The sequence below is a fragment of the Oncorhynchus gorbuscha genome, linkage group LG26, assembly GCF_021184085.1.
Source record: "Oncorhynchus gorbuscha isolate QuinsamMale2020 ecotype Even-year linkage group LG26, OgorEven_v1.0, whole genome shotgun sequence".
NCBI lineage: Eukaryota > Metazoa > Chordata > Actinopteri > Salmoniformes > Salmonidae > Oncorhynchus > Oncorhynchus gorbuscha.
The window spans coordinates 21,935,548-21,955,283 of NC_060198.1; the positions used below are offsets into that span (position 1 = coordinate 21,935,548).

A 19,736-nucleotide genomic window follows, 5' to 3' on the forward strand; every position below is an offset into this window, starting at 1 on the left:
CAAGGTATTGGAATGGCCATCACAAAAGCCCTGACCCTCAACCAGATAGAAAATGTGTGGGTAGAATTGAAAAAGCGTGTGCGATCAAGGAGGCCCACAAACCTGACTCAGTTACACCCGCTCTGTCAGGAGGAATGGGCTAAAATTCACCCAACTTATTGTGGGAAGCTTGTGGAATGCTACCCAAAAAGTTTGACCCAAGTTAAACCATTTAAAGGCAATGCTACCAAGTACTAATTGGGTGTATGTAAACTTTTGACCCACTGGGAATGTGATGAAAGAAATAAAAGATTAAATAAATCATTGTCTCTACTATTGTTCTGACATTTCACATTCTTAAAATAAAGTGGTGATCCTAACTGACCTAAAACAGGGAATATTTACTAGGATTAAATGTCAGGAATTTTGAAACGGAGTTTAAATGTATTTGGCTAAGGTGTATGTAAACTTCTGACTTCAACTGTATATAGGGCAGGTTATCAAGGACGTGATGGAGTCCAGGTGAGTGTCATAATGCACGTAACGATGATGACAGGTGTGCGCCATAACGAGCAGCCTGGTGACCTAGAGGCCGGAGAGGGAGCACACTTGACAGCTATGGATATTGATTACTGCATTGTTGGGCTTGGAGCTTGCAAGAGATGCATTTCACTGTACTTGTGCACGTGACATTAAACATTTGAACTTGAATTACCTTAGTGGACAACTCAACCAAAATGTAAATCAAAACTAGACGTTGAACTGACGTCTGCACCCAGTGAGTAGCTTCTCTTACTTCACAACACAAAAAGCAGGATATAAGCTCACAGCCAAGTACACTTTCTCACATGTTTTTTTTATAATCATATCAAAATAGAATTAAGTGGCAATTATCACAACATTCATTTTTTGATAACTCAAAACAAAATAGACAATAACTAATTACAGTTGAAAGAAGGCATTATGGAATATGCCACATTTTCTATATTTGGCTGGTAGTTAGGTTCCACATACAAGCACTGAGCTTCTTTGCTTGACACATCTAACCCATGCTGATTTTATTATCTGAAACTTTTATCAGGGCACTTCTTTTCTTCAAATTGTAGTGTTAGATTGTTCACCAAATAGTTTTACACAACTTCCTTGTAAAATCCATAGGATACTAATAAACAAAGCTCGAACCCTTTTTTTTAGGACAACTTACTGTTAATCAATATTAAATGTCAACATTTTTTAGCAAAGGGGTGTTAACTAGGATTACTGTCACACTGTATGATTTCTCCACAATCCCTGCTTTAGCTGGGTCACAATACTGCGGTCTCAGTCTGGGGCGTGTTTGTGTGTGCTGTCACAAACTGACAGAGAGAATGCATAGTGCATAATTCTCCGTGTTAAAAATGACAATGTCTCCTATTCCAGTACCCTTGCTCTGTCTGTCTGCCTTTATTAAATAAAGTAAAACACAGACTCAGGATACACAAGGTCTGATTCTCTACTGTTCCCTATGCAGACATGGACTGGTTAGCAATGAGCATTGTGAATAAGGCACTACCTGACTTATGGATTGTGTTAGTGATCAAACACATAAATATGATTCTGTTCACATACTTACAATTACTCAAACGGGCATACACACTCAAATTCTACACACGGTTGAGCACAGACCTGCACATACACATGCACATGCACACCCACATTGACACACAAAGTTATACAACGACACAAAGTCATTACCATAACTTGTCTATCATACAGACAGTGAATGGCAGGCAACAGACAACACCTTTTCCCTTTTCAAAGCTTTTCATTGTAGGTACATTGGTCTCAATTCAATCAGATCCGTGTTCGCTTTAGCCGGTTGTTTTGGCGATTTAGGGCTGTCAAATCCGTAAGTGGCTCCCGGCAATATACCTAAAGTCTCATTAACAGAAATGCTTTGCAGCCTTGTTTACAAGTTGGAACACTGAGTTGTAATCTACACCTTGAATAGGATGATAGAAATCCTAATGTTTAATTCGTTTTTAATTTGAGTGTAATTATTTCTATATAGACTACACTTTATTTTCTGACTTTGAGCCAATTTGGCGGCGCCAATCCTCCTCTAAAACCGGCAAAACATCCGCTATGCGGCTGTCTGCTATCGTCAGATAATGCTTGATCTGATTGAATCTAGGCTATGGCCTGTGTGCACAAAGGCTGACAGCTCAAATTATATTGAGACCTGAAGAGGGGTCGATATTCAACCCCCAAAATGCTTCATATGTAGTAATCCTATTGATAATGAACACAGGAGACTTATGTGATATAAGGAATAAATAATGTTAAAGGCGGACATAAAGGTGTAATGCAACCCCTGTATAGCACCTTGCGTCTTTAACCACACTCTCCGAAAGAAGTGTGGAAGCCTCAGCTGAACATGAGAATGCAAACCTGTGCATGGAATTCCAGTGTTTCAGATCAAATTAAATACAATTAAATATCTTTATAGAAAACGAGATGAGACATTGACGAGATGAGACATATAGAGCGGCGTAAGTACAATGTAGGGATACTGCTCGCATCAGTCAAGACTACCAGTCATTCCAACAGTCCTAGCTCATATAAATGTCATCATTTATTTCCCATTGTTCCTGTAGTATCTGCCCGCCATGGTATTTTCCTGGTCCTCTACCAGTGTATCCTTTCTAGTTGGAAAAATAAAATGTATTCTTCCATGTCGGAACCCAGTGAGCAACATTTTTGAAATATGTACTTTTGAAATATACTTTCAAACAAAAACACGTATTTTCAGCATCTCCTGCTCATAGAAAAATGGGAGATTTGGACAGATATATATTTTTTTAATCTCTCTCTCCTCTCGTTGACAAGCGTGATCAGTCCACTTCTTGGGAGTTATAATGAACCATGCCTCGGAAGAGCATACAAAGAGTTTTTAACTGACTTGATCTCTACGGACCGGGGTGGTTTTACTACGCCGTTGAAAAGTCATGAGGGAGGTCCAATGGCGCTGTCCAGCAACAGTCCAACATCCTTGTGAACGTTCCAACGGTCTTCCAGTGTTCCAATGATATCTCCCAAAGTCCTAATGTTGTTTGAATATTCTCTTCCAACGTTCCACTGTTCTTGATCCAACTGGGGGAACATCTTGCTGTTAAAAGGAGATCATCTTTTGACGGATCAGACAAATGTTGATGGATCACTTCAGCCTCGTATGTATTTACATCCCATTCTTCTTGTCCCATATTTCTTTCTGTCCAAGGGTTGTTTTGGGTTCACCAGACAATCATTAGTACTATTAGGGAATAACTCACGGTCATAGGATGGGCAGGTTACTGACACATGAATATAAACTCATAAGAAAGGAATTAACTGCTTGGTGTCGCCACTGGATTGTCCAGAACAAAGACCGAGCACCTGACTCCCTGGATGAGAAGGAGAAACAGATATATATTTTTAAATGGTTACATTCTAGACCAGGCTCGTAGTTTTTGTATATGAATATACACTTTTCTTTGGAAAGTATTTGAAAGGATTAGGAAAGGATTTGAAAACTGTGTGTAAATACTTTCTCCAAAAAAGTATTTTAAAGTGTTGGTATTTGAAAGTACTTGGAAAGTATTTGAATGGGTTTGGAAGTATTTATGTTAGAACGGATAGAAACTCTCTTACCTGCAGAGAGATTGTAGGTTCTACATTAGCATTGCTCTCATTGCAGCCTTGCTGATGCGCTTGCGGTTGTTCTTCCTCATTCTCTTCCTAGGTGGGCCGGGCTGAGCAGGTGGCCGGAGACCAGCCAGGTCTGAGGGCGCTCGCGTTGAAGTGGGCGACACTGTGTCTGGGAGAACAAGAATGCAGTTTGGAATACAATTTAAACTGAGAAACATAAGTCCAAAACACATGCTAGCTCACAATGTTCTCTGTCTACCTGTTCTTTGTGTGGTGGTTTGAGATTGATGTTTATGATTAGGCCGAGGGTACTTCTGATCCTCTTCTTCTTGCTGTTGTTTCTGTTGCTCCCGTCTCAGGTGCAGTCTCACCTTCTCATCGTCCAGTCTCCTGTGGAGTAACAACAGCTCCAGCTTCTCCTGTTCCAGTTGGAGAGCGTGCTGGAGCCTCCTCTCTGAATCGGGGGTCTCATTGTCTTTACGTCTTTGATCGGCTTCCTCAAGGGGAGGGAATCTGCTCTCGGGCCTCTGATTGGTTTCCTCTGTAGGATAGAATCGCTGTTCCATTCTTTGATTGGCTCCCTCTCTGCTTTTGGTTTCTTCTGAGGAGGAGTTGGTCCCATGTCGCTGTTGCTTTGATGTGTTGGTGCGTAGCGAGGGACTCTGTGTTTGTGTGGGTTGTCTATGTGTCTCCTGGTCTACCCCCTCACTGAGACTCAGACTTCCCTGCTGCCTATCTCCCCTACTGACATTACCCTCAGTGATTTTAAATAGTGTGTCCCCTCGTGTCTCGACCCCGTCTCTCTTCTCGTGGTCAAGTTGTGCCATGTCGATGTCCATTGCGGTTGTAGTGCCGTTGACACTACTACTGTCTCTCCCCTCCTCCATGTCATCGTGATGTCGACGTTCGGTCCACTCCTTAGCTCCCAGCTGGTTGGTGGCGTTAAGTACCCACTGAGGATCCATCTTGTCATGGTCTAGCCCATAGCCTCCTTTCCCCGCCCCTGCGTCTGAGGAGGTGTCCTTGGGGTTCCAGTGCTGGTCCAGCAGGTCTTCCAGCTGGATCCTCTGGTTGTGCTTCAGCTCATCTCTGTGGTGCAGCTCCTCCTTGGATCTGGCCTTGGCTGGATGCCCCTCTCCTTTGTTGTCTTTCTGCTGTCTGCGGGGCGTGGACTTCTTCCTGGGGACGACCGGGGGGGCGAGGGGCGGGCTGGCAGCGACACTCCACATGGTCGTGGACCGAGACGACGGCCTTGGAGTAGTTGGGCCGCTTCTCCACGTATTGGATCTTCATCACCTAGTGAGGAGGAGGTGGAGGAGATTAGCTCCGAGGAAGTGCAGAATTCAAAATGACTAAACTGCCTTTAATATTTTTTTTTCATGTAATGACTAACCTTTTATTTGACCAGGTAGGCCTAAGTTAGCTGTGGACATTCTCTACAGAAACAACCTGGGCAATAGTGTCAGGGTAGGGGACATGGGTTGAGATGGGGGGGTGGTGTATATGTACCTGTAGGTGCCTGGTGTGCGTCAGCACGGGGACACACTGCAGGCTCTTGGTGTTGCAGCAGCCGGAGCATCGCTGTACCTCTACACAGGGAGGCCATAACATGAAGTTGGCGTTGCTGCGGTCCAACATGGCACGGGTCACCTCCATCACCTCTGTCCTCACCTTACATAGCGCCTGCTGAGCCGGCTGGGCGTCTGAGACAACAAAGACAAACAGACCATTTAAAACGTCTTTTTTTTAAAGTCACATATAACTTAAAGGTTTCATAAGATGGAACAGTGTACATTAATCAACATATCAGACACATAATTGTAAATGTGCTGGAGTTAGCTTCAGGCTTAATGTTAAAAGCATACCCTCTACACTGCTCAGTGCCTACAAAACAGCCAGCACATAGGCCTCAAAATGTAGAAAACATTTAGTTTACACTAATTATACTTAAACTGTTTATATTACTTATGCTGTTTAAAGAAATCACATGCTATTGAAATGTATGCATGAGTCTCCATACTGTACTTGCTGCAGCTGAACTATTTGGAGTGTAACTTGGAGTTGCACGTCGTATTTGTGTTTGTTCAGCAAATAACTAATGAATTGGTGACATACTTTAAATGTTTCTTTGCTAAAATAGGCATTGCGCAACTCAGTTTGGATTAGATACAGCTGTCCAAAACCACCCAAGTCAACATGAGTGACGGAAATATGTGGAACTATAGCCTAGTGTCAGAGAAATATGAGGAAGGTGCAAACTCACCCAGACTCCTTGGTAGTCGGTTGCTAGTGTTGTTGGAGTGTTGTCCACTGGGCAAAAAATCTTCCGAAATATCCTCATCTGAGAAAAAAAACAATACACTCCAATATTAGTTTACAGATTGAATCAACTCATTACTTCAATTGTTTATTGTTATGACTTTTACTCTGTGCGTGTGTGTGCTCGCACGCGTCTGTGTATGGTGCATGTGTGTGTTTATGAGAGAGTTTGAAGCATTGTTTATGTTTAACTTCCCTGTAATATATGTCTGTGTGGGAATTTGTTTCTGTCATAACCTGTTTGGATGTTTTTGTACCTTGAGGCGTTGATTACTTCACTCTTTGTTTCTCTTATCTCGTTGAGTTTGTATATACTGTTTACTGTGTGTGATGTTCGCTATTCAATGATGGGAATCAAATCTGGGCAATATGTGTATCTATTTAAGAAGTCTTTCTGCCCTCTGTGCCCCTGTGGGTCTGACGGTTTGTCTGTTAGTCAGTCTGAGATTCTGTAGTATTTACTGTGTGTGATTTTCACCTGTCCCTGTTGGGAATGAAATCTAGGCATCATGTGACAACGTTTTCATTATTTTCCCTCAGTCTCTGTTGGTCGGGTTAGTCTGAGAGAGCCTCCATCTCTTGGCGTGACCAGTGTGTCTGGTTTGCTTGTGATCCTGTACAGCTCAGTTGATAGGGTATTAGGCTTCGGAAACCAGGATGTGGGTTTGAATCCCGGGGCAACCCATACGTTAAAATACATGCACCTATGACAGTAGGTCTCTTTGTAAACAAACTCTGCTAAATGGCATAGGCATGTTGATGAGTATCAGTATAGTACAACGTTAGAGATATTTACCTACGGAGTCACTGAGCAGCAGCAGCTGCAGGTCCTCTATGGAAGAGATAGGGTTGCTCCTAACCAGCTCCACCAAACCTGGAGGGAGAGGATCCCCCTGAGAGAAAGAGATGAGACAGGAATAAAACTAGATTCTCCAAAATCCGATATTTTCTCAGCTTCCCAATTTATTCTGTGTAGATACGGAAGCAAAGGGACAACAGCAGTGGTACATGTAAGCTCCCAAGTGGCGCAGCGGTCTAAAGCACTGCATCTTAAGTGCTAAAGGCGTCACTACAGACACCCTACACTACACATCCGGCCGTGATTGGGAGTCCCATAGTCGTCCGGGTTTGGCCGGTGTAGGCTGTCATTGTAAATAAGAATTTGTTCTTAATTGACTTGCCTAGTTAAATAAGTACTTTTTTTATTTCTACATTTTTTTTAAGTAAAAATACTTTAAAGTACTACTTAAGTAATTTGTGGGGGTATCTGTATTTTACTTTACTATTTCTGAAATGATTTACTTTTACTTCACTACATTCCTAAAGAAAATGTGCTTTTTACTCTATACGTTTTCTCTGGTTAGGGGGTAACCCGACTTACCCCCCCTAATCATAAATGAAACAAGAGGATGAAGGAAATGGCTGCTTGGATTCACAATGGCCACTAAGAGGGGGTGAATGACTATTGGCCTTGTGTCACCTCATCTGCTAATACTTAGGGGTCACAGGAGTCAGGAAGGGTTCAGGAAGTAGTGGGGGATGGAGTGATTGAGAGGAGGAGGAGGAGAGGTGGATCAGAACAGAGAGATGGACATCAGGGGGAATAATGGAGGGGTGGATGGAAGAAAGGAGAAGTTGCATCGATGGAGATATTAACTCTTGCTAGCTGGGTCTACCACTGTTTGACCTATTGGGTTCGAATCATGGGTCTCCTGCACACCACAAAACTGGGTTAGCCTGTTGAGCTAATGTCTAGGCATTAATTCAGGGAGCTAACACAAGCCGAACGACCTCTGTCTGTTGCATTAATTCATTCAGTTTCTTGTGAGAATAAGCCCTTTGGGGAGAGCTTTGAGGAGGAAGAAGCCATCCGTGAACGGCATTCACACACTATTCATGTACATACCATTGACTTTTCCCCATTGTTGTTGGGCACTGCACAAAGTCAAGTCATACAAAAGGAAAATGCCATGAGTTAAATTAACATCTCTATTTATGTAGTGATGCCCCTGAGGAGCCATCCCAGTGATTTCCTCTCCTTGGCCCCAGTCTAAGGTCTGAGGCCCTAAAAGCACCTACTTCCTTAATGCACTACTTTTGACCAGAGCCATATGGGCCCTGGTCAAAAGTAGTGCCCTCTAAAGTGAATAGGGTGGCATTTGGGGCGCATTCAAATTGTGCTGGCTGCACACTATGGTCTGGGCCTTTGTTCATAGGGTGGCCACTGTCATGGCGATTTGTGTCTGAGCAGGAAAAATGAAATAAACACTTTACCCCGTGCAACTGCTAAACAAACCTGATGTAAACAGAAAATCATAACATTTACCCTATAATACCATAGGAGTCCAGGAGTTACTCTGGTCCTAATTTGGTGAACTCTAAATCAAAACTCTAAATCACATGCACGCTTGCACACGCGCACACACACACACACACAAATAAGCATCTGACTGAGTCACGTGGAAGTTCTTGAACAGTCAGTGTCTTCTAAAATCTATGGTCATTTTGCAGATCACACAGGCTGAGACAGGCACTTATTTTAGAGCATTCATACAGTAGATCTCCATCTCTCTGAACAGAGACAGGCCTAGGTTGCATCTCAACTGGCATCGTATTTCATACATACTGTAGTGCACTAATTTTGACCAGACCCCTATCGGACTTAAGTAGTGCACTAAACAGAGAATACAGTGCCATCTGGGAAAAGCCCTAGTGATGTTTCATGGGAAGTGGGTTGAGCTGAGGAATGTCAGGTACAGGCTATAGGAGTAGAGAGGTAAGGAGTAATGATACATAATTATGGGTCTAGTTTTTCTGCCTGCCAGCATGCAAGTGTATATATGCAAGTGTACACACACACACACACACACACATACGGGTGAACATGTGCACACTGCACATTCTCACATTCTCACATGCAATCCCTAAAACCATGCCTATGAGCACATGATTCATGCATATGTTTATAGGAACACACACAAACATATTCAGACATTACATTATACAGCCAGACTCCATTCTGTGGGATATATATACATGACTGAGCGGTTTCCTTTCTCTTCGGCAAGTGAGTTAGGACACATGAATCTATTTCATTTCCGGGACACACTTGTGGACTTGTTTACGTGCTGCTAGTTGTTTTTACTTTTTCATTCTTGTTTAATATATATATTTTTTTCCCTAGCTGGACTTTTTTCAATCAACTTTTATTGATTTTTTTTTTTATCTGGACATGGTTCTATACGACCTCCACCAGCCAAAGCTAAGTAGTAACATTAACATTATGCCTTCTAATTGTAGTCGCTGTGCTCATAATATACAGGAGAACTATCGCCTTATGGTGAAGATGGCCGTGCTGCAAGCCCAGCTTCAGACGCAAGGGTAATTTAAGTGTAGGAAAGGATGAAACAGCATCTGTGCCACCAATAAGTACAGATAGTAGTATAAATCCCCTTGCACAGTCCCTGCAGCTGGAAAATTATCTCATGGCTTCTGGAGGGAAATGCTGTAGGAATGCTCAACCGGTGTCGCTCATTCAGCTGACAGAAAAGACTAGTCATTCAACTGAGACTGCTCTTCTCTGTATCACGGAGGCGCTTCGCACCGCTAAAGCTAACTCTCTCTCCTCTGCTCTCATCCTTCTAGACCTATCGGCTGCCTTCGATACTGTGAACCATCAGATCCTCCTCTCCACCCTCTCCGAGTTGGGCATCTCCGGCGCGGCCCACGCTTGGATTGCATCCTACCTGACAGGTCGCTCCTACCAGGTGGCGTGGCGAGAATCTGTCTCCTCACCACGCGCTCTCACCACTGGTGTCCCCCAGGGCTCTGTTCTAGGCCCTCTCCTATTCTCGCTATACACCAAGTCACTTGGCTCTGTCATAACCTCACATGGTCTCTCCTATCATTGCTATGCAGACGACACACAATTAATCTTCTCCTTTCCCCCTTCTGATGACCAGGTGGCGAATCGCATCTCTGCATGTCTGGCAGACATATCAGTGTGGATGACGGATCACCACCTCAAGCTGAACTTCGGCAAGACGGAGCTGCTCTTCCTCCCGGGAAGGACTGCCCGTTCCATGATCTCGCCATCACGGTTGACAACTCCATTGTGTCCTCCTCCCAGAGCGCTAAGAACCTTGGCGTGATCCTGGACAACAAACTGTCGTTCTCAACTAACATCAAGGCGGTGGCCCGTTCCTGTAGGTTCATGCTCTACAACATCCGCAGAGTACGACCCTGCCTCACACAGGAAGCGGCGCAGGTCCTAATCCAGGCACTTGTCATCTCCAGTCTGGATTACTGCAACTCGCTGTTGGCTGGGCTCCCTGCCTGTGCCATTAAACCCCTACAACTCATCCAGAACGCCGCAGCCCGTCTAGTGTTCAACCTTCCCAAGTTCTCTCACGTCACCCCGCTCCTCCGCTCTCTCCACTGGCTTCCAGTTGAAGCTCGCATCCGCTACAAGACCATGGTGCTTGCCTACGGAGCTGTGAGAGGAACGGCACCTCAGTACCTCCAGGCTCTGATCAGGCCCTACACCCAAATAAGGGCACTGCGTTCATCCACCTCTGGCCTGCTCGCCTCCCTACCACTGAGGAAGTACAGTTCCCGCTCAGCTCAGTCAAAACTGTTCGCTGCTCTGGCTCCCCAATGGTGGAACAAACTCCCTCACGACGCCAGGACAGCGGAGTCAATCACCACCTTCCGGAGACACCTGAAACCCCACCTCTTTAAGGAATACCTAGGATAGGATAAAGTAATCCTTCTCACCCCCTCCCCCCTTAAAATATTTAGATGCACTATTGTAAAGTGGTTGTTCCACTGGATGTCATAAGGTGAATGCACCAATTTGTAAGTCGCTCTGGATAAGAGCGTCTGCTAAATGACTTAAATGTAAATGTAAATGTAGAAACTTTCAACCGGTTCTCCCTATTAAGCAACGATCCGGAGTCATAGGCCGAGCCTTCTCTAGTCTCTCCTCCACCTGTTACAGGGTCTGAGACGCCAAAGCACCCCACCATTTAGCTCTGACAAATTGAAAACCCTAGTCATTGGAGACTCCATTATAACCCGCAGTATTAGATTTAAAAATAATCATCCAACTATCATACACTGTTTACCAGGGGCAGGGACTACCAACGTTAAGGCTAATCTGAAGATGGTGCTGGCTAAGGCTAAAACTGGTGAGTGTAGAGAGTATTTGGATATTGTTATTCAGGTCGGCACCAACGATGTTAGGATGAAACAGTCAGAGGTCACCAAGCGCAACATAGCTTCAGCGTGTAGATAGAGAGATGTGTTGGCATCGAGTAATTGTCTCAGGCTCTCTCCCAGTTAGGGGGAGTGATGCGCTCTACAGCAGTCTCACAACTCAATCGCTGGTTGAAAACTGTTTTCTGCCCCTCCCAAAATATAGAATTTGTAGATAATTGGCCCTCTTTCTGGGACTCACCCACAAACAGGACCAAGCCTGGCCTGCTGAGGAGTAACTGACTCCATCCTAGCTGGAGGGGTGCTCTCATCTTATCTATGAACATAGGAAGGGCTCTAACTCCTCAAGCTCCACAATGAGAGAGTGCATTTACGATAGTAAATTTCAATTTACAAAAACAAAATTACAGCATTTTTGTCTTTTGAGCTTCTAGTCATGAAATCTATGCAGCCTACTCAATCACTTTTTATAGCTACTGTTTCCAGGGCTCCTGGGCCATATACAGCGTTCCTCATTGAGTTCCCTGAATTCCTATCGAACCTTGTAGTCATGGCAGATAACATTTACATTTTTGGTGACTTTAATATTCACGTGGAAAAGTCCACAGACCCACTCCAAAAGGCTTTGGTTTTGTCCAACATGTCTAGAGACCTACTCACTGCCACAGTCATACTCTGGACCTAATTTTGTCCCGTGGAATAAATATTGTGGATCTTAATGTTGTTCCTCGTAATCCTGGGCTATCAGACCACCATTTTATTACGTTTGCAATCGCAAGAAATAATCTGCTCAGACCCCAACCAAGGATCATCAAAAGCCGTGCTATAAATTCTCAGACAACCCAAAGATTCCTAGATGCCCTTCCAGACTCCCTCCACCTACCCAAGGACGTCAGAGTACAAAAATCGGTTAACCACCTGACTGAGGAACTCTATGTAACCTTGCGTAATACCCTAGATGCAGTCGCACTCCTAAACACAAAAAACATTTGTCATAAGAAACTAGCTCCCTGGTATACAGAAAATACCCGAGCCCTGAAGCAAGCTTCCAGAAAATTGGAAGGGAAATGGCGCTACAACAAACTGGAAGTCTTCCGATAGCTTGGAAAGAGAGTACCGTGCAGTATCAAAAAAGAGCCTTCACTGCTGCTCAATCATCCTATTTTCCAACTTAATTGAGGAGAATTAATGACAATCCAAAATGTATTTTTGATACTGTTGCAAAGCTAACTAAAAAGAAGCATTCCCCAAGAGAGGATGGCTTTCACTTCAGCAGTGATTAAATTCATGAACTTCTTTGACAAAAATATCATGATCATTACAAAGCAAATTACGGACTCCTCTTTAAAGTTGCGTATTTCTCCAATGCTCAGTTGTCCTGAGTCTGCACAACACTGCAAGGACCTACTAGGAACAAGACACTCAAGTTTTTTCATATTATATCTCTTGACACATTGATGAAAATAGTCATGGCCTCAAATCCTGCATACTGGACCCTATTCCAACTACACTACTGAAAGAGATGCTTCCTGTGCTTGGCCCTCCTATGTTGAACATAATAAACGGCTCCCTATCCACCAGATGTGTACCAAACTCACTAAAAGTGGCAGTAATAAAGCCTCTCTTGAAAAAGCCAAATCTTGACCAAGAAAATATAAAAACTATTGGCCTATATCAAATCTCCCATTCCTCTCAATTTTTTGGGGAAAAGCTGTTGTGCAGCAAGTCACTGCCTTCCTGAAGACAAACAATGTTTACGGAATGCTTCAGTCTGGTTTTAGACCCCATCATAGCACTGAGACTGCATTCGTGAAGGTGGTAAATTACCTTTTAATGGTGTCATCATGCTCCTAGACCTTAGTGCTGCTTCTGATACCATTGATCACCACATTGTTTTGGAGAGATTGGAAACCCAAATTGGTCAACACGGACAAGTTCTGGCTTAGTTTAGATCTTATCTGTCGGAAAGATATCAGTTTGTCTCTGTGGATGGTTTGTCCTCTGACAAATCACCTGTAGATTTTGGTGTTCCTCAAGGTTCTGTTTTAGGACCACTATTGTTTTCACTATATATTTTACCTCTTGGTGAAGTCATTCGGAAACATAATGTTAACTTTCACTGCTATGCAGACAATACACAGCTGTACATTTTGATGAAACATGTTGAAGCCCCCAAATTGCCCTCCCTGGAAGCCTGTGTTTCAGACATAAGGAAGTGGATGGCGGCAAATGTTTTACTTTTAAACTCGGACAAAACAGAGATGCTAGTTCTAAGTCCCAAGAAACAAAGATATCTTCTGTTGGATCTGACAATTAATAATATTACCGGGGCTGAGTCTCAAATGAAACGGTGAAGGACCTCTGTGTTACTCTGGACGCTGATCTCTCTTTTGATGAACATATCAAGACATGTCTGAACATATCCATCTACGTAACATTGCAAAATTCTGAAACTTTCTGTCCAAAGATTATGCAGAAAAATTCATCCATGCTTTTGTCACTTCTAGATTAGACTACTGCAATGCTCTACTTTCCGGCTACATGGTTGAAGCACTAAATAACCTTCAGTTCGTGCTTAACACAGCTGCTAGAATCTTAATTAGAATCCAAAAATGTGATTATATTACTCCAGTGCTAGTCGCTCTACACTGGCTTCCTGTTAAGGCTAGGGCTGATTTCAAGATTTTACTGCTAAACTACAAAGCATTACATGGGCTTGCTCCTACCTATCTTTCCAATTTGGTCTACATGTACGCTGCAGTCACAAGATGCAGGCCTCCTTACTGTCCCTAGAATTTCTGAGCAAGAGCATAAATAACAATATGGGGATGAGGGTAGTTGGGTGTGCTATTTACAGATTGGCTGTGTACAGGTACAAGCTGCTCTGACAGCTGATGCTTAAAGTTAGAGGGAGATATAAGACTCCAGTTTCAGTGATTTTTTTTTTTTCAATTCGTTCCAGTCATTGGCAGCAGAGAACTGTAAGGAAAGGCGGACAAAGGAAGTGTTGGCTTTGGGGATGACCAGTGAAATATACCTGCTGGAACACGTGCTTCGGGTGGGTGTTGCTATGGTGACCATTGAGCTGAGATAGGTGGGACTTTACCTAGCAAAGACTTATAGATGACCTGGAGCCAGTGGGTTTGGTGACAAATATGTAAATGAGAGCCAGCCAACGAGAGCACACTGGTCGCAGTGGTGGATAGTAACCTATTTGAGTGGTGGATGGTAACCCACTCAACCCACTTGAGTGTCCGGGTTGGCGCACCCCTCGAATTTGTGCAGTGGGGGTGATCTTTGTGGGTTATACTGTCCCTTGTCTCAGGGTAGTAAGTTGGTGGTTTGAAGATATCCCTCTAGTGGTGTGGGGTGTGGCGGCTGTACTTTGGCAAAGTGGGTGGGGTTATATCCTGTCAGGTTGGCCCTGTCCGGGTGTATTTTTGGACGGGGCCACAGTGTCTCCCGAGCCCTCCTGTCTCAGCCTCCAGTATTTATGCTGCAATAGTTTGTATTGGGTGGCTAAGATCAGTCTGTTATATCTGGAGTATTTCTCCTGTCTTATCCGGTGTCCTGTGTGAATTTAAGTATGTTCCCTCTTTCTCTCTCTTCCCTCTTCTCTCAGAGGACAGTGCCTCAGGACTACTTGGCCTGATGACTCCTTGCTGTCCACCTGCTGCTGCTCCTGTTTCAACTGTTCTGCCTGCGACTATGGAACCCTGACCTGTTCACCGGACTTGCTACTATGACCCGGGCCTGCTGTTTTCGACTCTCTCTCAACCGCACCTGCTGTTTCTAACTCTGAATGATCGGTTATGAAAAGCCAACAGACATTTACTCCTGAGGTGCTGACCTGTTGCACCCTCTACAACCACTGTATTATTATTTGACCCTGCTGGTCATCTATGAACATTTGAACATCTTGGCGATGTACTGTTATAATCTCCACCCGGCACAGCCAGAAGAGGACTGGCCACCCCTCAGAGCCTGGTTCCTCTCTAGGTTTCTTCCTAGGTTCTTCTACATCTGCATTGCTTGCTGTTTGGGGTTTTAGCCTGGGTTTCTGTATATCACTTTGTGACATTGGCTGATGTAAAAAGGGCTTCAGAAATTCATTTGATATAGATGATTGAGGGAATTCCCTGATGGTATACCTCAAAGACACCTCATATGATAACTAGCAATAGGCATGTACACTGCAATGGACCACTGGATGGGAGGATGTATAGATGACAGAGAACTACTTCAACTATACTAACAATACCTTCTAATCAATCCTTACTGACACCTCCAACAACCTGTCATCTGGGCAATTCATATGATTTGGGATGTTTTTTTGCGTCCCTCCAAGGCTGCCTCCAAAAGCCTAGTCTTTGACATGACAAATGTGGTGGACACCACACACCACTGGCAGCTCTGGGAAAAAGACACACTAGAGGAAGTCATAGATCTGATAGCATGAAAGCAACTGAATTGCATTCAAGGAAACCCAGCAAAGAAGGGGTGCGCCGAATTTCACCCTGTTTAAACATTCATTTCCCATAACTGAAGACTGAGTGTGTATATTGTCATGACCCACATAGTCAGAGCTTCGTTTCACTAAAGTCCCTTCCCACAGCCACTACTGCCAATTCCTATGAATGTCCCAAAGATGGTCCAATGTAGCTCAGCTGGTAGAGTATAGTGCTTGCAATGCCAGGATAGTCGGTTAAAATCTTGGGACCAGTAGTATGTCAAATGTATGCATGCATGACTGTAAGTTGTTTTGGATAAAGGTGTCCACAAAATGGCATATATACTGAGTGTACAAAACATTAAGAACACCTTCCTAACATTGAGTTGCACCCCCCCCCACCCCCTCCCGTCTTTTGCTCTCAGAACAGCCTCAATTCGGTGGGACATGGACTCTACAATGTGTTGAAAGCGTTCCACGGGGATAATGGCCCATGTTGACTCCAATGCTTCCCACAGTTGTGAAGTTGGCTGGATGTCCTTGGGTGGGGGACCATTATTGATACACACTCAGCAGAGTTGCAGTTCTTGACACAAACCAGTGCTCCTGGCACCTACTAACATACCCCGTTCAAAGGCACTTAAATATTTTGTATTGTCCATTCACCCTCTGAATGGCACATATATACAATCCAGGTCTCAATTGTCTCAAGGCTTAAAAATCCTCCTTCAACCTGTTTCCTTCCCTTCATCGACACTGATTGAAATTGATTTAACAAAGTGACATCAATAAGGGATTATAGCTTTCACCTGGATTCGCCTGGTCAGTCTATGTCATGGAAAGAGCAGGTGTCCTTAGTGTTTTGTACACTCTGTGCATATTATTATATTAAAGTTATGGCCTCTTTAGCCTCTTCTCAAGCCTATCAAAATGAGACCCTCATACTTTAATTATATCGCCTCTCAAAGATAACCATATGGGGACAGGACTCACCATGGTATAATTCACCATGCAATGGATGTGTCATATGCAGGACATATCCTGGGAAAGGAACTTTTAGTATACTTGCTGTGTATGCTACGATACAAAGTACATAGAATCAACTCTAGCAGTCGAGACGAAGCCCCTCTCTCCTTGAGTTAAAAAATGTTTTCCTATTCTTTTCAATGACTCAAGACAATAGTCAGCCATAGCATGATTAGAACGATTTATAGTTGTGTTGCTGTGACAAGCGCTCATCCTATTGCTAGCCTGTCGAATATCCCGTGGACACACACACACATTTGGTCTTGCTTAGCTCCCAGGCATGCTTCAGGATGGGTCTGGTGAGATTTTACATGGCCTCCACCTTCCACTCAAATGATGTTTATCGACAGGTTTATGAGTTTAGACATCTGGAGAGGGGCCCATGTTGATCATGAGCATGTGGACAAGCGTTAGGGAGTTATGGGGCCCAACGAATGAGCGCATCATCAGAGCATGTGCCCCAAGCGTACCACAGAAAATGCAGGTTAATGGAGAAAGATTCTTATTTTCACTTTGGGATTCTGGACGATAAGAAGTTTATGTTCTGTAGATGGGTCTGCCATGTGCTGTAACTGTTCTATGGTTACCTTGCCAAGCAGGGCCCAATCGGATGTCCTCGCCACGAGGCCCTCACAGCCTGAAGTGAAACTCAGGACCATTTCAAAATATATTTAATATAGATGCATTAAAGCCATGAGATGAGCTGGCATAAGGTGTGGTTTAGATGATGAGCAGTTTAACTTACAAGACGCAGCTTAATTGCTATATACTTTCATAATTACAAGTGCACATGTGGTTGTAGGCCAGTACACTAAGTGGAAGGGCGAGGGGCCTGGTTCACATTTATTTTGTACAAAACAATATTGAATGTAACACCTTGGTGCCTTTTGTTTAGAGAGCACACAAGCCCCAGTGCAAACGTTGTTAAAATACAATGATCCTGAAATTCAACAATGGTCAATAATTGGGCCCTGGTATGAAATATGCTCAATAATGGTACCTAATATTAACATTCACAGTGAAATGAAACAAAGAAAATGAACTAAACAGAAAAACATATATTTGACAACAACCTGTTGAATGGGCAAGTAGACCTACATTTTTAATTAATTGACTCCGTCACATACCTCTGCGCTGCCCGACCGCAGACATGTCGCAAACAACGCGAGCAGCTGAACCCAAACCCACGAGCTCATCTTGCTGCCCAGGCTGGATTCTCCGCGATAGACCAAGCATTTATGGAAACAGCACGAGTCTCTCCCTCAGCACTAAGCGCAGGGACAGCGGCTCGCTCTGTGGAATTGGAACTCCTGGCGTTGCGAGCAGACGGACACCCACGCTTGTCTCAGCAAAGTATATCCAGTCAATTAGCAATTGTTGCCTACTCAATTATACGCTTCCCACTTAGAACGTCCACCGAGCTCGAAATTCCACTGTCAGGGGACTAGGGGAGTAAGGCGACTTTTTTAAAGATGATTTGGTCCATCTTGAATTGATGTATTAAATCCCCAAAGATCTTTTTGTGGTGTGTTCCAAACACAATCTCCTGCGGTCAGGATGATAGTCTCAGATAGTTTGGTATCACACAATTCGAGTCAGTAAAAGTCCTAGTGTGAAATTAAAACATCAAATGTTATAGCCGATGGCTTTAAAATAAACTTCAAACATTATCCAAAAAAAAATCAATGTAATGAGAAAAACATCTTCTGACCAATTTAAATTACTTGCATACATAAAACAAAGCTTCCAAACAATATTATAGACTAGATCAGTCAAATGTTATTTACACATTAGTATAGGCTAATGCTAGGTTATCCCTCGAGACATCAACACTTTTCAAGTTGATTAAAATCCCTTTTTATGTTCCTTTTCCACGCGTTGTAGCCTTACATGAGGTTATTCTCTCCTTATAACGCACGGTGCGCCTCTAAGCGCAGCACAAGTGTGGTAGCATACAATGGGAGTTTGCTGTCCGCTCCTTCGTCACAGGCTTATCAATAGCCAAAGCTCTCTGTGGCGCGGTGCGCGTCAGCCCTGTTCCCTCCTGATTACGCCGCTGGCGCATGGGACAGGAGAGCTGATTTCCTAGAGTTTGTACAGTATCTCTCCCGCCCCCTGAAGGCAGGACCTATACAAAAATGACTGACTGGGCTACTACGTCTTGAGGGAAAGGACTTAAAGGAGAAGTCTCGTATGAGTTATTGCAAGAGGTTATGTCTGCAATCATGTGTTAAAAGCTGCAATATGTATTTTTTTGGGCGACCCAACCAAATTCACACAGAAATGTGTGTTATAGATCTGTCATTCTCATTGAAAGCAAGTTTAAGAAGCGGTAGATATGTTCTACGTGCCCTATTTCTAAGCGTTCCGTTCTTAAGTTTCGTTTTTGCATCTTTTACTTTCGGTTTTGTACACCAACTTCAAACATCTGAAAATACAATATTTTTGGTTATGGAAAATATGTTTCACAGCGGTTTAGATGGTACAAAGATTCTCTACACTACTCTACACTTGCTTGTTTGTCAAATAAACTGAAATTAGGTGAACTAATTCGAATTTTAGCAACCAGGAAATTGCGATTTCAGCATACTTTTAATAGCCTGTTAGCACAGATGTTTGTAAGTACTGTAAAACAAATCCTGTTAATGTCATGGTTAATTACTGTATAATCAGCAGTAACATAAACTGAAAATAGTATATTACCATAAATTACATTGCATTGTGGGAAAAATTTATACTTTGTGTATTTTGGAATATTACTGTAAAAAATGCTGCATAACATACAGTAGCAGTTCACTTACTGTATTTGTGAATATTCAAATAAATAGGCCAGACTTAAAGCATACAGGCAACAAAATCAAAGCAAATCCTCTGAAGCAAGAGAACATTTTTTTCTAATTATTATTATAAATGCAATATTTATTCTTAGTTAATCGGTACAACTCTGGCAGACTAAATATCCTGAATCTTCTGCACATGTGCAGATCATGTTCTGCACATGTGTATGTTCTCTACTTTATGCGGTGAGAACAGGCTACTCAGGCGAATGGTGCTTGTTTAATAAAGTTAGATCAAAGCT

General features: G+C 43.3%; 1 protein-coding gene across 1 annotated transcript; it reads right to left on the minus strand.

The window, feature by feature from the left end:
• Window positions 1-816: 816 nt before the first annotated feature.
• Window positions 817-18,716, minus strand: LOC124016181. The gene is made up of 8 exons (XM_046331718.1): window positions 17,785-18,716; window positions 6,761-6,857; window positions 5,909-5,986; window positions 5,155-5,348; window positions 4,819-4,941; window positions 3,905-4,778; window positions 3,649-3,814; window positions 817-3,401 (listed from the first exon to the last, which is right to left on the minus strand). The coding sequence occupies exons 1-7, from the start codon at window positions 17,851-17,853 to the stop codon at window positions 3,669-3,671; spliced, it is 1,581 nt and encodes a 526-aa protein (XP_046187674.1). The 5' UTR covers window positions 17,854-18,716; the 3' UTR covers window positions 817-3,401; window positions 3,649-3,668.
• Between the last annotated feature and the right edge of the window lie 1,020 nt (window positions 18,717-19,736).